Source organism: Suricata suricatta, chromosome 2, assembly GCF_006229205.1.
Source record: "Suricata suricatta isolate VVHF042 chromosome 2, meerkat_22Aug2017_6uvM2_HiC, whole genome shotgun sequence".
NCBI classification, from domain to species: domain Eukaryota; kingdom Metazoa; phylum Chordata; class Mammalia; order Carnivora; family Herpestidae; genus Suricata; species Suricata suricatta.
This window is the reverse complement of record NC_043701.1, coordinates 152,870,527-152,898,311: the sequence shown is the minus strand read 5'-3', so window position 1 is coordinate 152,898,311 and position 27,785 is coordinate 152,870,527. Positions and strand designations below refer to the sequence as shown.

The 27,785-nt window shown below is 37.5% G+C and overlaps 1 protein-coding gene across 2 annotated transcripts in view; it reads right to left on the bottom strand.

Moving 5' to 3' along the window:
- Positions 1–513: 513 nt before the first annotated feature.
- The window catches only part of MARCHF5 (membrane associated ring-CH-type finger 5), a 59,767-nt gene continuing 32,495 nt past the window's right edge, over positions 514–27,785 (bottom strand). Inside the window, exons 2-7 of one of the 2 annotated variants that reach the window (XM_029932233.1) lie at positions 17,501–17,654; positions 14,238–14,268; positions 13,089–13,219; positions 4,573–4,756; positions 4,295–4,461; positions 514–3,284 (exon numbers count right to left, since the gene is read on the bottom strand). In XM_029932233.1, the coding sequence (XP_029788093.1) occupies positions 3,168–3,284; positions 4,295–4,461; positions 4,573–4,756; positions 13,089–13,219; positions 14,238–14,268; positions 17,501–17,593 (723 nt within the window). In that variant the 5' untranslated portion in view covers positions 17,594–17,654 and the 3' untranslated portion in view covers positions 514–3,167. The remainder of the gene's footprint in view (positions 3,285–4,294; positions 4,462–4,572; positions 4,757–13,088; positions 13,220–14,237; positions 14,269–17,500; positions 17,655–27,785) is intronic. The other variant, XM_029932232.1, reaches the window with a different exon arrangement.

Sequence of the window (27,785 nt, the reverse complement as noted above, 5' to 3'; positions counted from 1 at the left end):
GAAAAAAATACAAGCTCCATGGATGGAAGGGGTCTTTGATGTACTCATTCTGGAATATTCTAATCTTCAGAAACTTAAATTCTTAGTATCTCAGAAGAAGCAACTTTTTTACGTATTCCCAGCCTACTTGAATATACTTTAAGATATCCTGTGGCAGGAGCCCACCCACAGATCCTGTGTGGTCGCTTGTCTAATCATAGTCTAAGTGGCTGAGGGGGTATACGTTTTAAAAATCAGAACATAGTTGGAATTTAGGCTAATCTGCTTGCAAAATTAAGACAATTCCTCTTCAGATTTAAAAAACTCATTCTTTTTACTAAACCTCTCACTAACATCTTGGCAACTAGGATTAAAAAAAAACTAGGTGCAGAATTAACAAATCACGTTTTGGGAGTTGCTCAACAGACAAAGTACACCTAAAGAACATAAAAATTCTTTATTTAACCTAATCCAGCCAGTATTGAGATAGTTTGCTATATTAAAAACAAGACGTTTAAAAAAATTACAGCACAGTTAGCAAGGCAGTGACTAATTAAGTCACTAAAGTTTAATTTTATATTCTTCACAGTCATTTGATAATCATGTAATTAACGATGAACAATATTTTCAGCCACTTTGGAGATAAGTAACTTCTGCAAAGAGAATCCTACTAGTTGTCACTGAATTTTATAAAAGAGGTTTAAAACATTAATGTTTATAGAAATAACAGTAAAGCAATGTGAAAATAAACTGGAAAACACAAAATATACCCACCTCCACCAAAAGACAATAATATCCCTTTAATCTGTCCCCTAACACCATTCTCTTACCTCCATTCCCTTTTCCTAGAGCACGAACAGACTAAAAAGAAATAGCTACTGCTCTGTAGGGGCTATTTTGAGGATAAAGTGCCTCTGTTCCTTTAATTTCTCACTTAAACCTAGAAATGGTCTTCTAAGTTAGAAGTATTACTTGCATTTCAGAGATGAAGAAAACTGTAGCTGAGAGAAAGCCACTTGACCAAGGTACACATCCAGTTTTAAAAGCAGAATCAGGACTGGAACCCACGGCCATCTAACTTTAGCCCATGCTCCTCTGTTGTTCATGGTGTATTTTCTGAGCGAAGGTTTTTGAGATTTAAAAGTCTTCAATTCCAGGGCTCAAGGCCACTCTGGTCCCCAGACACTTGCAATTCCCTCCCCACAGCCCTAGAAACCTCTCCCTCTGCCTCCAAAGGATTAGAGTTGTTTCTTTGGCCCTCACGAATCCTGGTGCCAATAAATACAAAAGCAGGTACTCCCCCCATCTCTAAGGGCATCAAAGTAGTAACTGGGGAACAGTGTGCTTGTAGAATTTTATTAAAGGTTGCCTAAAAGCTGTTTTATTTAACAAAATTATGCAGGAAATATTTATGTCTTTTTATATTGAAAATTAAAGAAAAGCCAATATATTTCGTGATTACAGCTATATAATCTAAGTTATTTTTATATATACTCATAGATTTTATATTTCCCCTTTAGAACTGTAGCAGTGTTCTTAACAAGGCTCACTGTCAGTCAAATATTCCCTTCCTCCCAAAATAATTACAACTCAATGTTCAACAGCCATTCACATAAGCTTTTTAACCAGAATTAAAACATTCATACTATAGAAAGGTACCAGTCTTAAATTACTAAAGTTAACATACATTATTGCAATCTAACATAGCTCAATCTATATTTGCTACACTCCTAAAGAGAAGTGGCCACGTATCTGTAAGGGAAATGTTTATTATGTCATGCATTATATACTGTGAACAAGAAAATAAATAGGGTTTTCGGAACTATCTTTTAAAAATTTAATTAATGAAAATAACTGCAAGACCATTCAGATCGCTGAACAACATTAAAAGGGCCACTATTAAAAATGGCTTAAAATAAATAACTGCTTTTTAAAAATGAACATAAAAACTAAACAGTGATTAAGGTGCTAGCCTCATCAACATGACAAGCATTAAAAACATTAGTATTTGATTTTTTAGTAATAAATGGACTTAATAAGCTAAAAACAATAACCTCAATATTTACTCAAGACTTCTTGTTTTCATAATTATCTCCTTGCTGACTGGTATAAAAACAAAGAGCTCAAGGCCTCACCTTGGTTTACTCACTGCTGGTTTTCTATCTGTTGAAACTAGATGGTAAACTGCATAAAAGCAGGAACCAAGACCGTCGCGTTCACCACTCTATCCCACAGCACTTTGTGGTCAAATAGGAGGTGATTAGCAAATACCTGAATAACTGAATCAATGAAAGAGAAGAGTAAAATAACATTTTTTTTTGCAAATCGTTCTCTGTGCTCAAACTACTATAAACTGGCAACTCTAATTTCTAGAAATATGGTTTTAAAAACTTTACTCCAGTGACTGAAGGACCTGACAACTCTCTCCCTTTCTCTCTTGTACGTATGTACGTACACACACACACACACACACACACACACACCCCAATTATGACATGAGTCAAAATTACATTATGAACTATGAGATGTCAACATCATATAAATAAAATTTAATAGTGAAAAAGTGATTTGGAAGCCCTGTGAATTTTTACCCTACACATTTTGGAGGACGTCACACGGGTTAAGAAAAACACAACAAAATCATATTTGTTCAGATAATCATTTGAATGTTTACATACATTTTTGGTTTGTTATTTCTTATAACTAATTTACATTTTCTCATATTAACATATATTCCTGTTCAGCATGTAATCAAATTATGCCAGTGAGAAAAATCCTCATAGTACCTTCATTGAGTTGCTGATTCTAAGAAAACACTGAACATGAACATGTACAAAAGAGGCATTTGAATAAAACAGCATGTGCATTTTTAAATATTTGCACAGTTTGATCTTTACATTTCTGTCTGGAGAAAATATGAACAAAATCCAGGTCTACCATGCTAACTAAGATAATGGTTCAGATGAGTGCCATAAAAGAAGTACATACAAAACAATGAAAACAAATCACAACCTTAGGTTCCGTGATTACTGAGAGGACTTCCCCTGCCCTAAGTGCTTTATTCTATTTCTTAAAAATACGAGCAGCAGCTTATCGTAAGTCTCCACTACTGTGCATTAATGATGGAACCAACACCACAACAGACTCATAAGGATGACAGGACCGCAGGACAACTAGAAGTCACAGTTTCAGGCTTCTTCTTGCTCTGGATAATTTAGAATTTTGCGGTGTGCCTGACGTAAATATTGCTGTTGTTTGAAGTAAACCTTGAATGCTCCTTTTATGGCAACAAAAGCAATTCCACCCTAAAATAAAAAGAAAAAGTAGCTTTTTATAATGCAGATTTAGAGAAACATAGTAATTTTACTTAGAACACAAAAGACATAGTCATTGCTGCTAATTCAGATGAATGCAAATGAGACTGTTCTCTTTTCTACTTAGGGGGTAACACAGGCAGAATCACTATACCTAACAGAGACCCCTTCCCTCATCTTTTAAAAAAATATTTATTTTGAGAAGAAGAGAGAGAGAGAGAGAGAGAGAGAGAGAGAGAGAGAGAGAGAGAGAGAGAAAATCAAGCAGGTTCTGTGCTGCCAGCGCGGAGCCCAACGTGGGGCTCTATCCTATGAACCGTTGAGATCATGACCTGAGCAGAAACCACGAGTCAGAGATGCTCAACTGACTGACCCACTCAGGTGCCCCCTTCCCTGTTCCCCTACTGAGTAATCTTCTCTCCATGTAGCTTGACGTCCATTCTGATATAGCAGGGAGAAGGCCAGGCACATGTGCAGGCTGCTATCAGAGAAGGGAACTGGGAGTAATAACAATGATATCAAACAATACAAGGGCTTGCTATGTGCTAACACCTGAAATGAATTATTTAATCCACCAAATAATTGTGATGTAGCTACCAATATGATCTTCATTTTACAGGCACAGAGAAGTAAGAAAATCTGATTTAAGTTTCTTAGCAGGGCAGTACCTGTGACAGGATATGAACCATGGAGGCTGACCCTAGAGGTGAAGCTCTTCACCATAATCTTGCTGTCAAAAGGGATGGATGTGATGATTCATGACTATTCTAGGAGATTCATCACCTGCAGCACAGTTCTGGAAGGCCAGAAGTAATGCAATGGATCCTCCCCTCTTTCTTGCTATTGGATGACAGTGGGGCTCAAATAGAACCTCAAGGCACAGAAGCCATAAAGGAATATTTATACAGTCCCGCTGTTTTTTTTTTTTTAAACAAATATACAGTTCATTATCTTTTGTATAGTCACTTGGGGAAAAAAAGGCAATATTAAACCCATCTTACCAAGATTGTCCTTTGTAAATTAGAGTTAACGCTACTGAACATCAGTTTACCAACTATTGTCGCAATAGTAGGAAAGACCAGGGCTCCACACAAAATTCGGGTGGCAGAGACATGATCTGCTAAAGGATTAGCCTCAGCTGGAATTCGAGGAACAGGACAACCAATCCCTAGGGGGGAAATGCAGGTATTAGTGCTAATAAATCACTATAGGTAATATATTTGCATGGTCCCCAAGGTTAATTTGGTATGTTCATTATAACCACAATTCAGGGCCTTACCTGGAAATATACTGTTCAAAATTTGTAGTTTATTTGAGTATTTGCGCCATAATCTAAGCACGTAGTCTTCCCAGCGAATCATCTTGCCTAATATCAGCATGACAGGAATAGTAGGAAGTCCAATTAAAAGGAATAAAGGATCAGCTCTCTCCATAACATCCAGGCCTTCCTTATGGCCTACAACCTGTGAAACAAAGAGCATTCACTAGAATCATTTCTTTATCTAGTGAAAGGTTGCATGTTTGAGCTGAATTAATTTTAGAGGAAATGGTAAATTTTGAAATAAAGATATAAAAAGTTTTAAAAATAAGCCAGAAAGCTATCAGTCCTGATTTACTTACAAGTGTCTCTCATTTAAGGGAAAAAAGCTCCCGAGCTATTTCAGATTATATTGGGATAAAAGCTGTGAAGTAAGTAAAAAGTATTTTTCTGCGAGGGAAAAGTACGGAGAGATTCACAGGTAGTAATTAATCATGCCCTGGGGTGACTGGGTGGCTCACTCAGCTAAGCATCCAATTTCAGCTCAGGTCATGATCTTGTGGTTTGTGGGTTCAAGCCCCATGTTGGGCTCTGTCTGCACTGTTAACACAGAGTCCACTTTGGATCCTCTGCCTCACTCTGACCCCTCCCCTGCTCACACTCTTGCTGTCTCAAAAATAAACATTAAAAAAAAAAAAAAAAAGGCTGATCCACACTGATTACATCTCAGTAGAGGAAGGGGACTGCTGGTTATTTTATTCCTCTGATTTGATTTGGTTAGACTGGGCTAGAATTTTGGGTCCTGTTCGTCCTCCAGCAGACCATCTGTTTTCCTGCTCTTCCTGCTAGGGAGAGTATAAGCAAACAAGGGACAGAACTTGCCCTCAGGAGATGGCCAAAAAGCTCACTTGTCTTTGACGCTGTCTCCATGCTCAGTGGTGTCTGGAATAGAGTGATTTTTCTGACTAAATGCCTGTTCTACAAATCAAACTTTGCTACAATTCAATTCCAAGATCTAGATTTGAGGGACTGCAGTGGTTTTTGCCACAGGTTTTAGTCATCCACTCCCCCCCTCCCCCAATCCAGGAACCCTAGGGTATCCTACCTCTGGGGTAATGAAGCTAAAACAATCCTTCTCCTCTCATCTGGATCTTGGCGTTATTTCTCCACTGGTTTAGACTCCAGTGGAAAGAAGGATATGATTATGTTTTTTAATGTTTATTTATTGAGAGAGAGAGAGAGAGAGAGAGAGAGAGAGAGCGCGCGAGCGAGCATAGGGGAGGGGCAGAGAGAGAGGGAGAGAGAGATTCCCAAGCAGGCTCTGTGCTGTCAGCTCAGAGCCTAGCTCAGGGCTTGAATTAAGAACCCTAAAAGCATGACCTGAGCTGAAACCGAGCGTTGGTCACTCAACTGAGTGAGCCACTCAGGGGCCCCAGGGCATGATTAATTCTTACTTGGGCATCTCCATACTTTTCCATTGCAGAAAAATCCTTTTTTACTCGATCAATTTTGGCCTTATACTTCTCTCAACATTTCCATTTTACTGGTGAGCTTCTTACTTTTAACTGGAGAACGTCCCTGAAAATTCCCTTTCAAAAGTCTCAAATGATCTTCCCTTTAGCCAAAGTCTCAACCACTTCCAAATTAAACCTATTTCTCTAAAAGATTGTTTTTGGCAGTTATGACAGGAGGAGACCATTTCAGAATCTTGGGCTTTTGGCCCACCCAGGTATCACACAGTGAGGACAGCTTGCTAGGAGGTCACTACTATAAATACTCCTATTTGTTTTTCTGATCATACTTGAGGAGTGAGCCACAAAGAAAGGACTGGGAAGACCCTGTTTCTTTGATAGCAAGGAGGTAAAAGGAAGGAAGGACAGGCAAAGAGGGAAGGAAAGAAAGAAGGCAGGGAAAACCAAAAGTACTAGGGACACTGAGGAAACAAGCTCATGAAAAAGTAAATGGGATTTTTTTTTCCAAAAACAAGATGCTCTTTATGTCCACTATCATAGCAAATTTTTTTTAGGTGGACTACTACAACGAGATGTGAAATAAGGTCAAGCTGAGAATGCTAAGAAGCAACTGAAATTATAGACAACACACTCAATCCAGTAAAAGTATTTTATAAGTACACTGAGGGAACCAAAATGGATGCCTTTAAAATCTGAGCTAGGGATACAATCCAGGCTTACAATTCATTCATTTATCTAACCAGAGTGTAATACACCTCTTCCCAGTGGTCAAAAACCAGGTATTTAGTATTTAATTCTTCTGTGTCTTCTTGTAGAAACTTGACCCCTTGTATGTGAAGGATGACTGTTCTGAGTTGCCCTAAAGTGAAAGAGTCTGGTTCACAATACAGTTGATCCTTGAATAACATGAGTTTTGTATATGACTGGTCCACTTATATACAACTTTTTTTGATAGATCTGTCAGTGCCTGTAACCCCCATGCTGTTCAAGGGTACACTGTATTTCATAAACCCTAATCCCATGCTGGGGACAAATGTGGACAGCCCAGAGGCTGGATATTTACCTATGCCTTTTAAGGAACATTTCATTTTTATATCATTCTATTTTTTTTTCTTCTTTAATGTTTATCTTTGAGACAGACCAAGAGCACAAGCAGGGAAGGGGCAGAAAGAGGTAGACACAGAATCTGCAGCAGGCTCCAGGCTCTGAGCTGTCAGCACAGAGCCCAACACGGGGCTTGAACCCACAAGCTATGAAATCATGACCTGTGCTCAAGTCAGAGGCTTAACCGACTGAGCCACCCAGGCACCCCTCATTCTATTAAACAGTCACATATAAAGTTACAACCAAATGTGACTTAAATATTCTCAAAGTGCCAGCAAATAAACTCAGAAATCTGAAAAATCCCTTTTGTAGGTTTTGCTATTTTTTTTTCTCCATAATATTAATTGTCAAATTGTTTTCCATACAACACCCAGTGCTCTTCCCCTAAGTGCCCTCCACCATCACCACCACCTCTTTTCCCCCCTCCCCCTTCCCCCTCAACCCTCAGTTCGGTTTTGCTATTCTTAGAATTTGGGGTTTAGAAATAGAAAGCAGAGTGAATATTCAGGTAGAGACAAAGTTTATTTCTCATGGGTAGCAGTAAAAACCTTACAACCAGGTATCTCAGAATGATGAAACAAGAGAGGAGATAAATAGGGCAAGCTGAGCAAAAGGCCCACTGTCCCACCTGTTATATCTAAAGTGGACAGAGATACTTTGTACTCAAACTGAGCTCACCATGCATACATACTTGCATGCATTCAACTGAATACTGATTGTGTACCAGACATAGGCCTAGGTGTTGGGGATAAAATGAGTTAAATAGATGTCTTTTGGAGATGAGAGAAAAATCAAACAAGCATGCAAATATAAATGCTACAATGGAAACAGAATAGTAGATCTATAGTATACCACCTGCTATTATGTCAGACTCAAGGGCAATACATGAAAGCTGAATAAAGCAATGGGGCTGATTTAACTGGTCAAAACAAACCCAGGACACCTTGTGTATCATCAGGAACATTCTGGTTTTATGCCCCAAGGTTTAAAAACAGGTTATTTTACCATATTGTAAAAAATAAAATAAAAACATTACTTTTAAGACTTCCTTTGGGGGTGAGATTCAGCAACTACAGAATGTCTTCTCTAAGAATTTGTTATCTGTGTATAAAATACAGGCCTAGGAATTGTAGGTTTAGAGAAAGGTTTGTTTCTCTGCTTGAGGTATAAAAGCTAGATCTTCATATCCAGGAGTTCACCAATGCTGAAAGGCTAAGAGTTTTAACTAACTTGGTTTTTTTTTTTTTTTTTAAATTTTAGAGAGAAAGAGTGCAAACGGCGGGAAAGGCGCAGAGAGAGAGAGAAAGAGACACTTTATTTTTTAAATAAGTTTATTTATTTATTTATTTTCAGAGAGAAAGACATATGATGAAGGGCAGAGGGAGGAAGGGAGGGAGACAGAGAATCCCAAGCAGGCTCTGCATGGTCAATAGAGTCCAATGAAGGACTCAAACTCATAAACCATGAGTTCATGACCTGAGCTGAAATCAAGAGTTGGCTGCTTACCTGACTGAGCCACCAGGTTTCTGAGAGAGAGAGACTCTTAAGTAGGCTCCATACTTGGTGGGGAGCTTAGTAAGGGGCTCAATGCCATGGGATCATGACCTGAGCCAAAATCAAGAGTCAGATGCTCAACTGACTGAGCTACCCAGGTGCCCTCTAACATGCTCTTTTAAATCACTTCCTTTTAGGACCCTACTTTAATTTTTAAATTACTATTATTATCTTAAAATCTACTTTAAAAAAAGTTCATTCACTTATTTTGAGAGAGAGAGAGACAGCAAGCATGGGAGAGGGGGCACAAAGAGAGGGAGAGAGAAAATCCTAAGCGGGCTCCCATGCTGTCAGTGCAGAGCCTAACATGGGGCTTGATCCCACAAACTATGAGATCATGACCCAAGTAGAAACCAAGAGTTGGAAGCTTAACTGACTGAAACAGCCAAGTGTCCCTAGGGCCCTACTTTTAAATGGGAGAATGAAACCGTGATGAAGTAAGAAGTTTTCTTAGTCAGAATTAAGGACAGTTAAGTGTAGTATATGAGATAAGAATTGACAATACTTATTGGGGGTTATTTTTACACTAGAGGCAAAAATGAAACGAGGTTGAACATTAAGGTTGTTTCAGGGTTAAATATTCCCACTGCCTCTGGAGTCAGGTTTCACTTAAGGAGTCCTAGATTAGGGACAGGGGTCCTAATGCTTCTTCCTGACTGTGTGGTATAGGATGTGTAAATCTGCCAAACCTGTAAACTAGGAATAATTAATAGTATCTAGATCACAAGATTGTTGCAAGGATTAAATACATCAGTGCTGGAAAGGTGTTTAATTAGTCCAGTGCTGGGGGAAAAAGTCACCTATCATGTTTTCTCAATCAAAATGTAAGCAGAAGGTCTCAAATTCCTCACAACTGAGATTGAACCTAAAACTGGTTTACGTTAAAATAAACGGTAAAAAGAATAGTGGTTTGAGTCCTTAACCTAATTTACTTGAACTTTAGAGTAGTCAGAGAACAAAGGGGAAAAAAACCCCCAAAACAGTCAAGAGTTAAAAAGAAAACCCTAGATATTGCTGATGGTATAAGTGGAACACATTCCCTAACAGATATGCTCAGATAGGCAAAAGTCCTCCCAATACTATTAAATCATGTAATACCTACCTACCTGCCATCTGTAATCTACTGTAAACTCTCATTCTGGGCTTAAAAAAAAAATCTTTCCAAGTGACAAGGTGTATGTGAAGATTATTTCTAAGTGGTAATATATATGTATCATCATAATTTTAGGTCTTTTTCTTTACAATCACTATTAACCAACATGTTCATTTTTGTCTCTTTGCTTGTATCTCCTCTACCGATCTAAATTACTGCCTCCAAGGGTCACCTAAGACTTACTTTCTTCCATGTAACTTCAAATGATCTTTCATTTTACTGAATTAAAATACTGTTTATGAAATCTTCTGTACTCTACTTATTTACATAATGTTATAACTGTTCTCTAGTTGTTCATTTATGTACACTTTGTCTTAGAACTATATTCTTTGGGGCTGGGAATCCTTAATTATCAATTTTATTTTTTTAAGACTGAGCGACCCTTGAGGTGGCTGGGTGGCTCAGTCAGGTAAGCGTCTCTTTTTTTTTTTATGTCTTTTATTTATTTTTGAGAGACAGAGAGAGACAGCGCAAGCAGGGGAGGGTCAGAGAGAGAGGGAGACACAGAATCGGAAGCAGGCTGCAGGCTCTGAGCTAACTGTCAGCACAGAGCCTGACGCGGGGTTCGAACCCACGAACGTGAGATCTGACCTGAGCCGAAGCCGGACGCTCAACCGACTGAGCCACCCAGGCGCCCCTAAGCGTCTGACTCTTGATTTTGGCTCAGGTCATGATCATACTGTTTGTGGCTTTAAGCCTCACATCGGGCTCCATGCTGGCAGTGTAGGAGTCGGCTTTGGATTCTTTCTCTCTCTCTCTCAAAAAAAGAGTGAGTGAGCCTCAAGTCTTTCCTCAAAAAGAGTCATCCTACTTCTCATGGTCAATAAAGTATTAAGAGAAATCACTCAATCTTATAGGGCCTTAGTTACCTCATCTGCAAAAAATATACATCCATATAATGTATTTGTGCATTCAATATAAAGTATATATCTGCTCTAAGTTTTTGTGTCTTCGTCAGTCCTAGTGAATCACCCTAAACCTCCCTGAACTAATAATGTACTCATTACTGGGGTTTTAATTAGCTTGTTTAATTATTGCAGAGAATATAGTCAAATAAACCTGCTATTACCTGATAGAACTAGTCATATAAAAAACCACCATGATATTTATGAAAGCCTTTTAAGTATTAGTCTCTGTGTATATACTATAACAGGAAAATATAATTAGTGTAAGATAGTCTCTACTTTCATGGAAATTACTTTTTAAAAATGTTTATTTATTTTGAGGGAAAGAGAGAGAGAGCCCATGTGCAAGCTGAGGAGGGACAGACAGCAGGGAAAGAGAATCCAGTGCAGAGCCCCATGCTTGGCTTGATCCCATAAACCGTGAGATTAAGACCTGAGCTGAAATCAAGAGATCAAGAGTTGGACACTTAACTGACTGAACCACACACCATCCCAAGGAAATTATCTTCTAATAGGAAAAGCAAAAGGCTGAATATAGGAAAAGTTAAATAACTTCAGTAATCTATATAACAAATATCACTAGGTCAGCACAAGATTTCCTGCCATTTAAAGAAAGACAGTGGCAGGAGTTGTCTGGTCAGTTTCAGGAGGGAAAATTGGCTGAACTAAGCCTAGAAGGAGTTTAGATTTGGAAAAGTAGAGAGGGGAAAGGAGACAGGTATGAGGTAGGGAGGGGACAGGTATGAAGTAGGGAGGGTGTCAAAAGCCAACCAACAGAGGTAAACAACTTAACAGAAACAAAAGAACAGGTTGCATGAGATAGCCAAATAGGCCTCAAAGTAGAATCAAGTTAAGACTATGAAGGACTCTGTATAACAAATCAGGTTAAGGAAATAAAATCTTTTTTAGATCAGAGGTTCTTAATCTTTATCCATTACACTCATGACAAATGATGGTTTACTATTTGTAATTCATTCTAGTGACTACATCCAGATTTTGGGGTTGTCCTCAATACTTCCTGAAGAAGCCTTGCAATATTCTGTCTCACCATGACTAAGCAGCCAGAGAGGCTACTTACTATGGACCTGGCATAGACAAGTTATGCACAATTTCCAGACTATTACACAGAGCGTAAACTATTACTGGGTTACTTATGAAACACTTACCCAATCTAACTGCTGCATTGGAAAAGTACTACTTAAGGCAGAGGAGACAGTGAGCTTGGAGTAGATGTTGAAGGTATTATTTTAGGAAGACTGATTTGGAAGGATGGACTGATAGAAGAGAATTAGAGAAACCAATCAAAAGGCTCCTTTAGCCATACAGGTATGATAGGGGAGTGACAAGAGATCAGGTGTTGTGAAGACTGCAGGAAGGAAGCTATAGATATAAGACATATCAAAATGGAAACTGCTTGGATTTGGTCAGTGGACTGGATATAGGGCTATGAAGTAAAAAAAAAAAAAAGTTAAAGGCAATCCTAAGAATACAGGATATAAAACAAGTAGATGGGAAAATAATAGTAGCAGTCAGAGGTATGACAAGTTATAATAATATAAATCATAAATAAATTTAGGTTTCAAACTGAGGAAAAGACTAGTTTGATTTCAGAAATCCTGACTGTGAAATCACAAGTGGTCATGTAAGGAGAAGGGTCAAGCTGCAAAGGTAGGACTCCTTTTGGGGATAAAAGAGGGCAAAAGATGTAGACCTAACCACAAAAGGCACACAGCTGATAGCTGGAAATCATTAGGTAAAAAGTATAAAGAGAGGAGTCAAGGGCCTGGGACTAAATCTTGAAATTTAAGTTTTTAATAATCTTTACCAATAGTTATTAATTACAGCAAAAAACAGGAAGCAACTAATTGTCTAATCAACAACAGACTGATTAGTAAATTCTTTTTTTTTTTTTTAGTAGTATATTGTTCTAATTCCAAATGTAGAATGCGATACAGATTTCTGCATACTTATAAAAAGATCTCCAAAATTCACTGAGAAAAAAAGATGGGGGTAGTTCTAATATGCTTCCTTTCAGGGGAAAAACAGTGTATGTGTGTGGAACAACAAACTTATTTTTTTCTTGCACATGCACAAAGAAAGTCTAGAAGAATATATTACATAACTAATAAAAATGGCTACCTGGGGAAGTGAGGGGGAACCTGGGCAAATGGAAAGGAGTAAGAAGACGACTTTTCACTAGATAATTTTTTAAAATAGATTTTCTTACTTTTAAGCCATGAGAATGTTATTTACTTATTCAAAATAGTAATAATTTTTAAAACTCCTAACAAAAATCTAATAGATCTTCACATTAAAAGTATTATCACTGAATAGAGTAAAATAGTGAACCTGCATCACTGTCACTGCTCCATAAGTCACAGCTGTCCAATAGATAGAGCCAACCATTATTCCTGCTGCAGCAAATGGACAAGCTTTTGAGATCAGTCTATCTGCAAGATCCAAGACGTAAACAACTGGACCTATAATAAAAAGAGAAAGTAATGTTTCAACACAAGACAGATATTTAAAAAATAACTTATTCAATATTTTCCAATGATCTAAAATGTTGTTATGAAGTTGGATATTCTGACGCTTTAGAGATAACTGTTATAAATGTGACAGGAACCTAGATTTGAATAAATTTAGAATTTTTCAGTTGTCTTGATGAATAGCTAAGTTCTCTGCTTTCTTAATTTCTAGGAAATAGCCTCTTCAAATTTTTATCTTTTTCAGTAAACCAAAGAATAAAAGCCTCAAATGCAGCTGTTTCTTATGAAAAAAAAAAAAAGTTCTATTTTATTCACACTGGCTACTGCAGAATGAAATGTCATTTCAGAACAGTTCCTGCCCACAATTACATTCTCTACTACCTGGTAAAAATATCACTTCTTTGACTTCACTCATTACTTCCTTGGTGCAGTTTGTGAAGGTAACCAAGGCTATTTGCTTGTAGTTTTATACGAAGTTCATCTATCTTACTTTAATGTTTCAATATGCACCATTTAGTTGAGTATTATTCTTTAACAAACTTTTATAAGTTTTTTATTTAAATTCTATTTAGTAAACATATGGTGTACTCTTAGTTTCAGGAATAGAATGTAGTAATTTATCATTTACATATAATGCCCATCTAACAAACTTTTAATGATCACCATGCCAGTTTTTATGGCATTCCAACAGATCTATATGCCAATTATACTTCTATTATTAAATACTTGCTATGAAACTTGGCTACTACCTTTCTCTGTAGATTATTTAGAATAACTATATTTCAAGTTTTCTAAACTGCTTTTAAGCCCAATACAATTTAGCTCCATAAGTTTTCAGAAGAGTGGAAAGGTCTCAGGACTGAATCAGAACAAGCCTAAAGACCTGAGTATCTAAGTTTAATCAAAGAAATATAAAACCTTGATTTAGTAATCATTATATTTGTTGAATACCCCCCACATACAATCACTTGAGACATTTTCTTAGAAATGTGTAAGAATTATTACCTACCTTCGGAGGGGTTACAATCAATAGAAGGATGCTGTAGATTGCAAAAAACTATTTTTACTGTACAAAGAAATTAACATAGCAATATGATGATAAAATAAACACATAAGAACAAGCATCCATCTACGGAGCCTTGATCAATACTTCCCCTGATCACTAGAGCCAGTAATATTACTAGTTACTGCATAGACAGACCACACTGTGAAGTAGAAAGAACATTAGAAGGGACATTATAGGGCATATAATTTCGATTTAGTGTATTTACTATCTCTTCTAATAATAGCACTTTTGGAGTGTCTACATGATACCAGGTGCTGTACCACAGGCATTACATGCAACATTATTCAATTTTATAATGTATAGTTTTATCCTTAAAATATACAAATTTGCTACATTAAGTTTAAAGCTCCCTCAGAAGGCACACCAAGCCATTTTAGTGAGTCACCGAAGATCCCTCAAATGCTGGTACTAAAAGTTAAAGATGGTAGGTATATATAAAACCTCCACACTTCAACTTTCATATTCTCTACTGATAATCCTTGAATCAAAAATTGAAGCCGCAAGAGAACATGTCCAAACTCTCCATAGCACAGGTACCCACCAACCAACATCACATCTATCTGAAGTCAATTACCTCCAGTGACATTCCCACCTCTTGCCAATTCAAAGCCACAGCTCCAGTAGCTGTTTCCTACATCAGTTCCTCTCTACTCTTTACTGGAGTATTTCCAATCAGACATACTGTTATTTCTTCTATCTTAAAAAAAAAACAGAACACATTCTTCCCCCACTGCTCAAAATTCCCTTTGCAACAAAATTCCTCAAATGACTTATCTGTTTTCACTCTCTCCTTCAATCCTCCTCTTGAACCCAGTCCACCAAAATTGCTCAAAATGGTCACCAACAACCTATGAATAGCTAAATGCAAAAGGAAGACTATTTGGCCTAGCAGCAACATCTGACATGGATGTTCCCTTCTTCTTCCTGATATATGGTTCTTCAGTATACTTCTGGACATCATTATCTTTTGGGGTTCTTTCCATTACCGTCATTAATTTTTTGGTCTTCTTTCTCGGTTCTTCCCACTCTTCTTGACCTCAGTGAAACCCACCCTGCCAACTTCTACCTCATGATACTCTCTAATTATTCTGCATTATTTTTCTTTTTATCCCAAAGCACTTACCACCTAACATACTCTAATTTACTCATTCTATTTCCACCCGTGAGAATAGGAGTTGGGAAATTAAGGACTAGGCCAAACCCAGCTGGCTGCTTTTGTAAATAAGGTTTTACATGCAATATGCAAAAGCCTAAAATATTTACTCTCCGGTTCTTAATAGAAAAAGTCTGCTGACTTTTGAACTAGAATATATGCTCCAAAGGGAAAAATAACATTTTTGTTTTGCTTATTGATGAATCCCAATTCCTATGATTCTAAATATTTGCAGATTGTCTATGATATGAAAATCTTTCTGTACCAAGCCCACGTTAACTATAGGGCTATTTTCTACCAATTCAGAATCAAAAGTGGTAAAGAAAGAAGGTATTTTGCGTGCTTCCAATGTACATCCTTCTTCCCTCTTTTCAACAGAGTACATCCATCAGTAGATAGGATGAAGCAACAGAATTCCTAAAAAAAGCAATCAATCACCACCATTTTTATCTAGGCTTTTGTCTTTATTTTTCCTAAACCTCTCCACACTCTTCCAGATAGATGAGTCCAAGAATAGTTTAATTATTGAAAAGAAAAGATAAATGCCTAATAGTAAATATATCATTAGAATAGTAAATTGCCCTGCAGGGGAGGTACTTTTTAAAGATTATCTAGGCAAGCTATTCAGTGAATAAGAACAATCACTAAATTTCTCTGGATGACAGTCCCTAAATCACTCTTCTTACTCGGAAGCTTGCCATATGCTACTATAACTTGGGGTCTAAAGGAAAAAACCAGTTACTAGATTCTTCTTAATGTCAGATTATAGCACAAAGATGAGTGGGAAGTGAGGAAAGACAAGACTAGTCATTTACAACCTCAATTCTAATGGAGAGGAAGAAATATGAATAAGTGCACATCACATAAGTTCAATACCTAAGGGCATAAAAACACTTCAATATTTTAAAAGGCATTTTGAATTTTTAATGTCTCAGTGGGCTTCACCACTTATTTTTCAATGTACTGTATTTACACAATGGATGGCAACAGAAGAAGCTCTGTATAAATGTAAGTTTTGAAAACCCAGTAATTTAAAGGGCACTAGGGAAGCTTGGAATTAAAAGAGAATCTATTGTGAATTCTTTTGCACAATAAAGAAGCTTTTGTAAAGAAAATAACTCCACCCTAGTACTCTGGGTAAATCCAAATTTTCACATTTTAGATATGAATGACATCAAACAGCAAGCTGAGAACTACTGAAGAAACTCCTAAGTCCATGTCTACTGAAAAATAAATAATCCGTTTTATCTGGCAGATACTGCAAAAGGAGATTTGTTGCAGCTGTGATTTAAATTCAAATTCATGTCTGCATGGTGCTGAAGGCACATCTTGGAAGATAAGAAATTAATGACTGAAGGACAGATAATATTTAGGGCTCAACATCTATGGGCACTACTTAGCATAATACCCCAAATTCCCATGGCCTTTATCTGGGATAGAAAAGTATCCTTTAAAAAAACAAACAAAAAAACCTCTGACCAATTCTTAAGAATTTCTATACATTGTCAGAGTGCTAAAGTTTCTAACAAAGAACACAATTTAATGAGCAAAAATAGATGCTTCACAAGATAACCTTGTATATGTTCCTGAGATAAAAGCTTTCCTGAACTCCAAAGTTTCTGTTAAGTGGCCAACAGTTCATAAAAGAGATTTAATAAGCAAAACAGACTGTTTGCAAAAGTTATTCAAGTCTTCAGTTTGTTGTTGTTTTTCTGCTCTGCACTGAACTTGCTTTGATCTAGACCCAACTTAAATGCCAACTTGCTAAGCCAAAACATCAACCCCACTTCCAGCTTCAGAACCATCTAGAACTGCAAATTTTGGAAGCCACCAGAAGTCCAATGATATAGTTCTAAACTTTTCTCCTTGCTCTAAGTCTTCTTTTTGTTGTGTTCTATTTCTGGAATGTCCTGTCCCGACTTTAAGTCTATATGAAAACCCAACTTCCCAATGAAAACTAATCTAACCTGACAGAGGTTGACTAATTGCTCTATCCCACCCTGTCCATGTCCCATGAGGCTTCCTTTAATACTATCCCACAAAATGCACTTACCCCTTTGCTTGTGCATAATGTTAGTACTTTATGTTCTTGTTCAATGTTTGTCAGTTGTCTCAATATCCTTATGTCTGTCCATGTCAGCATCATCTTAGATTGAAAACTCCCAGGGGGCAGGGGCCAAGTCTGTTTAACTCGTTTTGTACAGTGCCTAGGATAGAACCATGTACAGATAGGTGCTTAATAAAAAAGCTTTTGATGATGATGGGCATCACTCTCAGGGACTCTGCAGGCCACAGCTATCTCAGCACACAGTACTTGGCAGTACATTAGGGCACTTTGGCCTGTTCCACAGGACATTAGAATATAATGGCAAAGGACCTAGCTCAGCACTCTGTGGCAAGTATTTGACTCAATCCATTGTTATAAAAAGGACCTTTGACCAGGGGTGCCTGGCTGGCTCAGTCAGTATGCAACTCTTGATTTTGGAGTTGTGGGTTCAAGCCCTATGTTGGGTATAGCGATTACTTAAAAATAAAATCTTAAAAAAAAAGTATATAATCTCAAGTCAATAAATGTGGATTTTATTGAAAACATGAAGTAATACCACAACAACGACCTCAGAAGTTAACAGTATATGGAAATCCTGATGGGACAGTAAAGAGTTTTAACTCTTTCTCTAGCATTCATCACCGTTTTAACCGCTAGACTTCAGAGGCCAGGTTGAAGAGTCTCAGAAAGCTTATGTGAATGTCACCTCTGATAGCTCTGCGGGTAAGGGTGAGGTTTTCCCAATTTTAGGTAGGAACAAATATCCTGCAAACTCAGGCTATAAATTATTTTGCTTAGTAACAAGAAGTTAGATATTAAATTATAAACAGCGGGATATGTTGTTGGGCAATTTTTTAGATAACCAAACTAGTAATAGTTGACCCAAAATCCTCAAAACAAAACAAAAAACAATGCTGAGGAATAAAAGATCCAGAGTCAAAGCAGATGAGTACCAGTCCCTGTGAGTGTATATATAGATATATAGCATATTATATCAAAAAATGAATAGTAACTAAAGATCATCATAGAAATTCTTAATTACATAGTCTATGACAAAAGAAAGCTTAAATTTATCTTCATAAGAATAGAATAGACCACAGAATTCACTTGTGGGCTATAACATCAACTACTAAGTACCTATTAAGCACCTACTGTACACATAGCATTCTACTTTGCATTAAAATAAACGTATATAAAATTTACACACCAGCCTCTGCCTTCAAGGAGCCTCCAATCTAGTTAAGGACAACCCATAAAAACACATTAAAAAACTGAAAAATTTTATGGTAAATTTAGCATATGTACATTAATATGCACAGACTTCACAGATAACATGTTCATGAAATTTCAAGTAAACATTATAGGAGGATAAGGATTCATAGAGTTTTTCAATTGATATATGCATGTGTGTATTTACTAATTAACAGAAGTGAACCTTGACTTAGACTTGAAGACTATGATCTGAAAAGGGGGCATTCTAAAAGACCTTCTGATGGGGGCAAAAGACTTTCTTCAACAGGTTTATGTATTTTTAAAAAAGTTACTATACCAGTAATATCAGAGTTAATTGACAGAAAACCTGACACCCTAGTAGGAAGGAAGCTCTTGGTGAGAGATATGCTAAATGAAAATGACATTTTAGAAAAATTAATCTTATAATAGATTATTTAAAGTCAGAATAAACTAAAATAGAATCCACAAGATTTTGTATCCAAACCAAATACAAAGAAAAGTATCAATTCAGAGAAACTTAATATAAAAAGGAGCTGAATTAGAAAAGGATCAAGAAACATCAGAGACAATGCAATTATTTTTAGAGAACAATGACTAAGGTTTGAATTTCGAAATAAAATGTTGGAATAGTTCTTTAAGGTATGATGAAAGAAACATCATCAATATCATTAGTTAACATAAAAACAGATGGGCAATATTGATTATGCCAAGAAGTTATATTCGCTTTTTCTTAAACATACTTAAATTTTCCATGATAGGAATATAACTACTTTTATTGAGAAAACTATGGTTTAGAGAAAAACAAAAGGTTATCATAAAATTCAGGTAACTATAACCCTGAGGAAAGTCAGCCTGATATTACTATTTTATTTTCTTCTTCCCTAATTAGGCTTCATTGGAGCCAATGTAACAATGTGGTCATAAGAATTTGGTATGGTCTATTGTGTGCATTTGGACAAATTGCTATCCCTGGACCTCAATTTCTATATCTGTTCAGTAAGGCTATTAACTATCTCAGAATTTATGTGAAAATCAAGATAATGCATTTAAAGTCTTAATATAGTGCTTAGTACTATGTAGTAACAACCAATGTCAGCTATTAGTTCTTTCAAAATTGGTAAACTAAGTTATACATGATAGAACTTAGAGATAGGAGGTATAATCTAAGACAAATGTATGAGGAAAATTTATGGTCTAAGGTTCTGATATAAAAATAAGACTTGTTCAAGAAATTCTCAAGTAAGAAATAAAGGATAGATGTGCTTAAAGGTCAGGGACAAGGGTGAGGGAAAACATTTCATGGAGCCAGGAAATCTGGTAATGAAGACAGAAATGGAAAATATAAGACTTACAGAATTTAAATCTATAATGAGCAATTACATTTTTAAAAAAATGAAGTAATACATGGTTCAACCACCATTGGGACTTATTTTTTATTTTTAAATGAAGTTTGTTTGAGAGCACAAGCAGAGAAAGGGCAGAGAGAGAGGGGAGAGAGAGAATCCCAAGCAGGTTTTGCACTGCCAGCAAAGAGCCTGATGCAGGGTTTGAACCCAAGAACCACGAGATCATGACCTGAGCCAGAGTTGGACACTTAACCGATTGAACCACCCAGTAATCACTTAAAAAATTTTTTTTTAATGTTTATTCATTTTTGAGAGAGAGAGAGCATGAGTGGGGGAGAGGCAGAGAGAGGGAGACCCAGAATCTGAAGCAGGCTCCAAGATCTTAGCTGTCAGCACAGAGCCCTTTGAGGAACTCAAACCAACCAGCTGTGAGATCAAGACCTGATCCCAAGTCAGACGCTGACTGAGACACCCAGGCACCCTTAGTAATTACTTTTTCTGAAAAAGATACTATAATTATGATTTGGACCTGTAATTCAGCTATCTGTATTTACATGCAGTGTGCATCCAGAAAGTCTCACACTGTTCAAGATGCTTCTTAAAACTAATCTACTTTTAAATCTTTGGGAACAAGACTGGAAGTGACCCAGTGAACGTGAAAAAGTCCTATTTTGAAGGTATCCTAGTCATTTGCCTCATAAAGGGGTATATAAATGAGAGCCAAAGAAGACTAATGAGATGTCTAACTACAAACTTTGACAGCAGGAGGTATTCATGACTGAATCACTATGGAATAGATTTTTGGTTTTTATTTATATATATTTTTTAGTGTTTATTTTTTATTTTTAAGAGATAGAGAAACAAAGCATGAGCAGGGGAAGGGCAGAGAAAGAGGAGGAGACACACTCTGAAGCAGGCTCCCGGCTCCGAACTGTTAGCACAGAGCCCGACGCAGGGCTCGAACTCATGAACCATAATATCATGACCTGAGCCGAAGTTGGCTGCTTAACTGACTGAGTCACCCAGGCACCCCAGAATTTTGGTTTTTAAATTCATTTTGATCATCCATAGGAACTCGGATACAAAAGCAAAGTAAAAAATACTTCTCTAATGGCTAAGTGTAAACTTACTAAGAAATTAATATGAAGTACTTGAATTCCTAAGTCTATACTGGTTTTCAAGTCGTGAAATAAGCCAACAATATATTTTATGAGAGCAGTTGGAAAAGCAACAGGTTGAATGCATGTAATAGAGGGCCAAGTGGTTACAGGAAAACAATGTGCACTATTCTTAGAGAGTAACTGATAGCTTAAGATATATTAGAAATTGAAACAAACTACCATAAAATTGAAGCCTTGAAAAAATTTAAAAACACATTTAATACTTATTTTATAGCACCCTTTTGCAATCTGCAGCATTCTTACTTGCTTTACAATGGTCTAGCCATCTTACAAAGAAATATAAATTAAAACTATGAGATTATCTTTCCTTGCCTAACAGATTGGCTAAAATTTTAGTATGTCAACACATTCTATTGGCAAAGCAGTGAGCAAACAGGTACACTCATCTACTGCAGGTGAAGTAATACCTACAGAGAGGAATTTGGCAATATCTAGCAAAAGTATACATCCAATTCACCCTGTGACTCAGCATTTCTTTCTCAATTCATCTTTACATAAATATTCTAAGCTAATAAATGAAGAAAGAAAGAATTGCAATATCATTCTTCTGTATGACTTAAAAAAATATATATCTAGAGGCAATGAATGAAAAAATTACCAATCGTTGCTAAAACCAGTTGGTAGAAGATGATAGGGAATCTAATCAGATGCATTAGGCTGGTAACACCTCTATCCACTGATTACAGTTTTACCATAAAAAGGACAACACGTTTTTTCCAGATCTGAGATATTTCTAAAAATAATTTTTTAATGTTTATTAGTGAGACACAGAGAAATAGAGCATGAGTGGGAAAGGGGCAGAGAGAGAGAGGGAGACACAGAATCCGAAGTAGCCTCCAGGCTTTGAGCTGTCAGTACAGAGCCCCATGTGGGGCTCGAACCCAAGAACTGTGAGATCATGACCTGAGCTGAAGTTGGATGTCCAACTGACTGAGCCACCCAGGTGCCCCTGGATTTGACATATTTTTGACATATAACATAAACTTAAGGCATACAATGTGATGATCTGATCTATATATATTAAAAAATTTTTTTGAAGAGAGCACATGCACGCACAAGTGGAGGAGGGGGAGAGGGGAGGGAGGGGGAGGGGAGAGGGAAGGGAAGGGGGGAGAGAGGGGGGGAGAGAGAGGGAGAGAGAGAGAGAGAGAGAGAGAGAGAGAGAGAGAGAGAGCGCGCGCGAGAATGAATGAATGAATGAATCCAAAGCAAACTCCAGGCTCTGAGCTGTCAGCACAGAGCCCAACACAGGGCTCAAACCCATTAACTGCAATTATGACCTGAGGAGAATTCGGATGCTCACTGACTGAGCCACCCAGGTGCCTCTGATACACATATATATTGAGAAATGATTACCAAAATAAAGTTAATACCTCTTTCTTAAGAAAAAAATTATTTTTGAGAGAAAGAGAGACAGAGAACTAACAGGGGAGGGACACACACACACACACACACACACTCCAAAGCAGGCTCCAGGCTCTGAGCTGTCAGCACAGAGCCCTATGCTGGAACCCACAAACCGTGAGATCATGACCTGAGCCAAAGTCAGATGCTCAACTGACTAAGCCACTCAGGTGCTGCTCTATCCTCTTAATTACCATATTTGTGTTGGTAACATTTAAGACTCACTCTCTTAACTATAGTTAATCATAGTCACCATACTGTACATTAGGTCCCTAGAACTTGCTCATCTCTTAGATGAAATTTTGTACCCTTTGGCTGAGATCTCCAAATATCCCTTATCCCTAGGCAATCACCATTCTACTATTTCTATGAATTCACTATTTCAGATTCTACATATAAGTGAGAACATACAGTACTTGTCTTTGTAACTTATTTCATTTAGCATAATGCCTTTAAGATTTATTCATGCTGCTGCAAAAGGCAGGATCTCCTGTTTTAAACAGCTGAATATTCCACTATATGTATGTGTGTGTATCTTACTTTTAAAAAATTCTTGCATCTCATGATAGACACTTAGGTTGTTTTCAAGTCTTGGCTACTGTGAACAAAGCTGTGATGAACATGGGGGTACAGATACCTCTTTGGGACCCTGATTTCAATTCCTTCAGATATCTGCTCAGAAGTAGGATGGATCATATAGTTCCATTCTCAATTTTTTGAGATTCCATATTGTTTTCCATAGTGGCCACACCAGTTTACATACTCACCAACAGTGCAGTGCATTAAGAGTTCTCTTTTCTCCATACTTATCTTTTTTTTTTTTTAATGTTTTTATTTATTTGAGAGAGACAGCATGAGCAGGGGAGGGTTAGAGAGAGAGGGAGACACAGAATCCGAAGACAGATTCCAGGCTCTGAGCTAGCTGTCAGCACAGAGCCCGATCTGGGGCTCGAACCCATGAACCGTGAGATCATGACCTGAGCCAAAGTCGGACACTCAACCAACTGAGCCACCCAGGCGCCCCTTTTTTTGATAATAGCCATTTCAATAGGTCTGAGCTGACATCTCACTGTGATATTGATTTACAGTTCCCTGATGATTAAAGATGCTGGAACATCTTTTCATGCATTGGCTGTATGTTGTCTTTGGAAAAAAGTCTATTCAAGTCCTTTGCCCATTTTGAAATCAGATTGTTGTTATTTTGCTATTGAATTGTAGGAGTTCCTTATATATTTTGGAAATCAACCTCTTATCAGATAATTTGCAAATATTTTCTTTTATTCCACAGGCTGCCTTTTCATTTTGCTGATTATTTCTTTTGGTGTACAGAATCTTATTTTGATATAGTCCCATTTGTTTATCTTTGCTTTTGTTACTTGCACTTTTGGGGTCATATCCAAAAATCATGTCATGGAAGCTTTCCTCCTATGTCTTCTAAAAGTTTTATAGTTTCAGGTTTTACACTAAACCCTTTAATCCATTTCAAATTAATTTTTATGAGTGGTATAAGATGGGGTCCAATTTCACTCTTTTGCATGTGAATATCAAGTTTTCCTAACACCATTTAATAAAGAGACTATCACCTTCACATTGCTGCCCCTCCTGTCTGCGAGCTGAGCAGGCTAGGTCAAAAAGTTCTTTGTACTAAAGGAATGGCAGGAGACTGGGGCAAGATGACGGAGAAGTAGGGAACACTGTTACTTCCGTATGCCCGCAACCATCAAACTGAGAAGAATTAAAAGCCACAACTTTCTGATCTCCAAGAATGGAGGTGCACGCAAGACCCTTTATTGATGACAGCCTCATGGAGGCCTGAGTGAGTGCGAACTGGGACCGGAGACTCTGAGGGATGGAATGCCGACTCAAAGCAGAGCCGGGAAAGAGAGTGCCCAGAAACTTGGCGCTGGGCCGCAGAGAGCCGTGTGCCCAGAGGTGGCACAGCACCGTGGAGGTTCATGCACGAACCGGCTGTGCAGGGCAGTGCAGAGCCGAGGGGAAGAGGAGAGGCTGAAACATTCAGACTTGATCTCTGGAGAGGGGAGACAGCCAGAGGTGGAGAGACAAACTTTCCATGTGCAGCAGCTGGGCACGGGAAGAGAAATCCGTCCCCCATCAATGGGCTTGTTCTTCCGTGGGTTCGGCAGCCTTCTGACTTCAGGCGGAGCTAGGGAAAAGCCGGTTCCTCAATTCCCCAATGCAATCCCAACCAGAAAGCCGCCCGCCTGCCAGAGGTGATTTTCAAAGTGGCAGAAGCACAGACTAGGATTTAGAAACCTGGCAGAACTTAGAAAACCAAAACAATTTAACCTGCAATCTGAGGTAAGAGAAAGAGAGTGAAATTCAAGAAGTGTATCGAACTCCTTTAAGACGTAACCTGAACTGACCTTCGGCACGACATATCATAGTGAAAATGGCAAAATATAAAGATAAAGAGAGAATTCTGAAAGCAGCTAGGGATAAAAGGGCCCTAACATATAAAAGGAAACCTATCAGATTGGTTACAGACCTATCTACTGAACCGTGGCAGGCTAGAAAGGAATGGCAGGAATCTTCAATGTCATCAACAGGAAAAATATGCAACCAAGAATTCTTTATCCAGTGAGCTTGTCATTCAAAATAGAAGATGAGATAAAGGTTTTCCAAATAAACAAAAATTGAGAGAATTCATCACCACCAAACCAGCCCTATAAGAAATCCTAAGGAGGACTCTATGAGAGAAATGTAGCAAGGAATATAAGACACCAGAGACATTAATACAAACACGAACTCTACAGAGAACGCAATGAATCTAAACACACATTTTAAAATAATAACACTGAATGTAAATGGGCTGAATGCTCCAACCAAATGACACAGGGTAGCAGAATGGATAAAAAAACAAAACCCACCTATTTTCTGTCTACAAGAGGCCCACCTTAGACTTAAAGACACTTTCAGATTGAAAGTAAGGGGATGGAGAAATATCTACCATGTGACTGGATGCCAAAAGGAAGCTGGAGTAGCCATACTTATATCGGACAAACTGGACTTTAAAGTCAGTAATAAAAGATGAAGAAGGACACTATATATTACAGGGTCTCTACATCAGGAAGAGCTAACAATTATAAATATTTATGTGCCGAATTCAGGAGCACCCACATACATAAAACAACTAATCACAAACAGAAACCATCTTATTGATAAGAATGTGCTAATTGCAGGGGACTTTAATACTCCCCTTACAACAATGGGTAAGTCAACCAGACAGAAAATCACTAAAGAGACAATGGACCTGAACAGCACACTGGAACAGATGGAATTAATAGATATATTTAGAACTCTGAATCCTGAAGCTAGGAAATTCACTTTCTTCTCGAGTGCTCATGACACATTCTCCAAGACAGATCACATACTGGGTCACAGAACAGCCCTCCATAAAAACAAATGAATTGAGATCATACCATGCACACTTTCAGATCACAATGCCATGAAACCTGAAATCAACCACAGGAAAGTCTGGAAAACCTCCAAAAATGTGGAGGTTAAAAACCACCCTACTGAAGAATGATTGGGCGAATCAGGCATTTAGTAAGAAATTAAAAAATATATGGAAACAAATGAAAACACAACAATCCAAACTCTCTGGGATGCAGCAAAGGCAGTCCTAGGAAGAAAGTTTGTTGCAATCCAGGCCTATTTCAACAAACTAGAAAAAGCGCAAACTCAAAATCTAACAGAGCACCTAAGGAAACTAGAAAGGGAGCAGCAAGAGCACCTCAAACCCAGCAGAAGAAGAGAAATAATAAAGATCAGGGCAGAAATAAACAATACAGAATCCAAAAAACAGTTGAAAAAAAATCAATGAAACCAAGAGCTGATTTTTTGAAAAAAATAAACAAAATTGATAAACCTCTAGCGAGGCTCCTCAGAAAGAAAAGAGAGAACACCCAAATAGACAAAGTCATGAATGAAAATGGATTACAATCGATCCCTCAGAAATACAAGCAACCATCAGAGATTACTATGAAAAATTATATGCCAACAAACTGGACAACCTAGAAGAAATGGACAAATTCCTAAACATACATGCATTCCCAAAATTCAAACGAGAAGAGACAGAAAATCTGAACAGACCCATAACCAGTGAAGAAATCGAATCAGTTATCAAAAATCTCCGAACAAATAAAAGCCCAGGGCTGGATGGATTCCCAGGGGAGTTCTACCAGACATTTAAAGCAGGGTTAACACCCATCCATCTCAAGTTATTCCAAAATAGAAATGGAAGGAAGACTTCCGGACTCATTCTATGAAGCAAATCACTTTGATTCCTAAACCGGACAGAGACCCAACAAAAAAAAGAGAACTACAAGCCAATATCCTTAATGAATACAGATGCAAAAATACTCAACAAGATGCTAGCAAATCGAATTCAGCAGCATTATAAAAAGAATTATCTATCACAATCAAGTAGGGTTTATTCCTGGGTTACAGGACTGGTTCAACATTCGCAAATCCATCAATGTGATACATCACATTACAAAAGAAAAGATAAAAACCATATGATCCTGTCAATAGATGCAGAAAAAGCATTTGACAAAATTCAACATCCCTTCTAAATAAAAACCCTCGAGAAAGTCGGGATAGAAGGAACTTACTTAAACATTATTAAAGCAATTTATGAAAAGCCCACAGCTAATATCATCCTCAATGGGGAAAAACTAAGAGCTTTCCCTGAGATCGGGAACACGACAGGGATGTCCACTCTCACCAGTGTTGTTTAACATAGTGTTGGAAGTCCTAGCATCAGCAATCAAACAACAAAAGGAAATAAAAGGCATCAGAATTGGCAAAGATGAAGTCAAACATTCACTTTTTGCAGATGACATCATACTCTACGTGGAAAACCCGACCGACTCCACCAGAAGCCTTCTAGAACTGATCCATGAATTCAGTAAAGTTGCAGGCTACAAAATCAATGAACAGAAATTGGTTGCAGTTTTATACACCAAAAATGAAGCAACAGAAAGAGAAATCAAGAAACTGATCCCATTCACAATTGCAAGAAAAACCATAAAATACCTAGGAATAAACCTAATCAAAGATGTAAAAGACCTGTATGATGAAAACTATAGAAAGCTTATGAAAGAA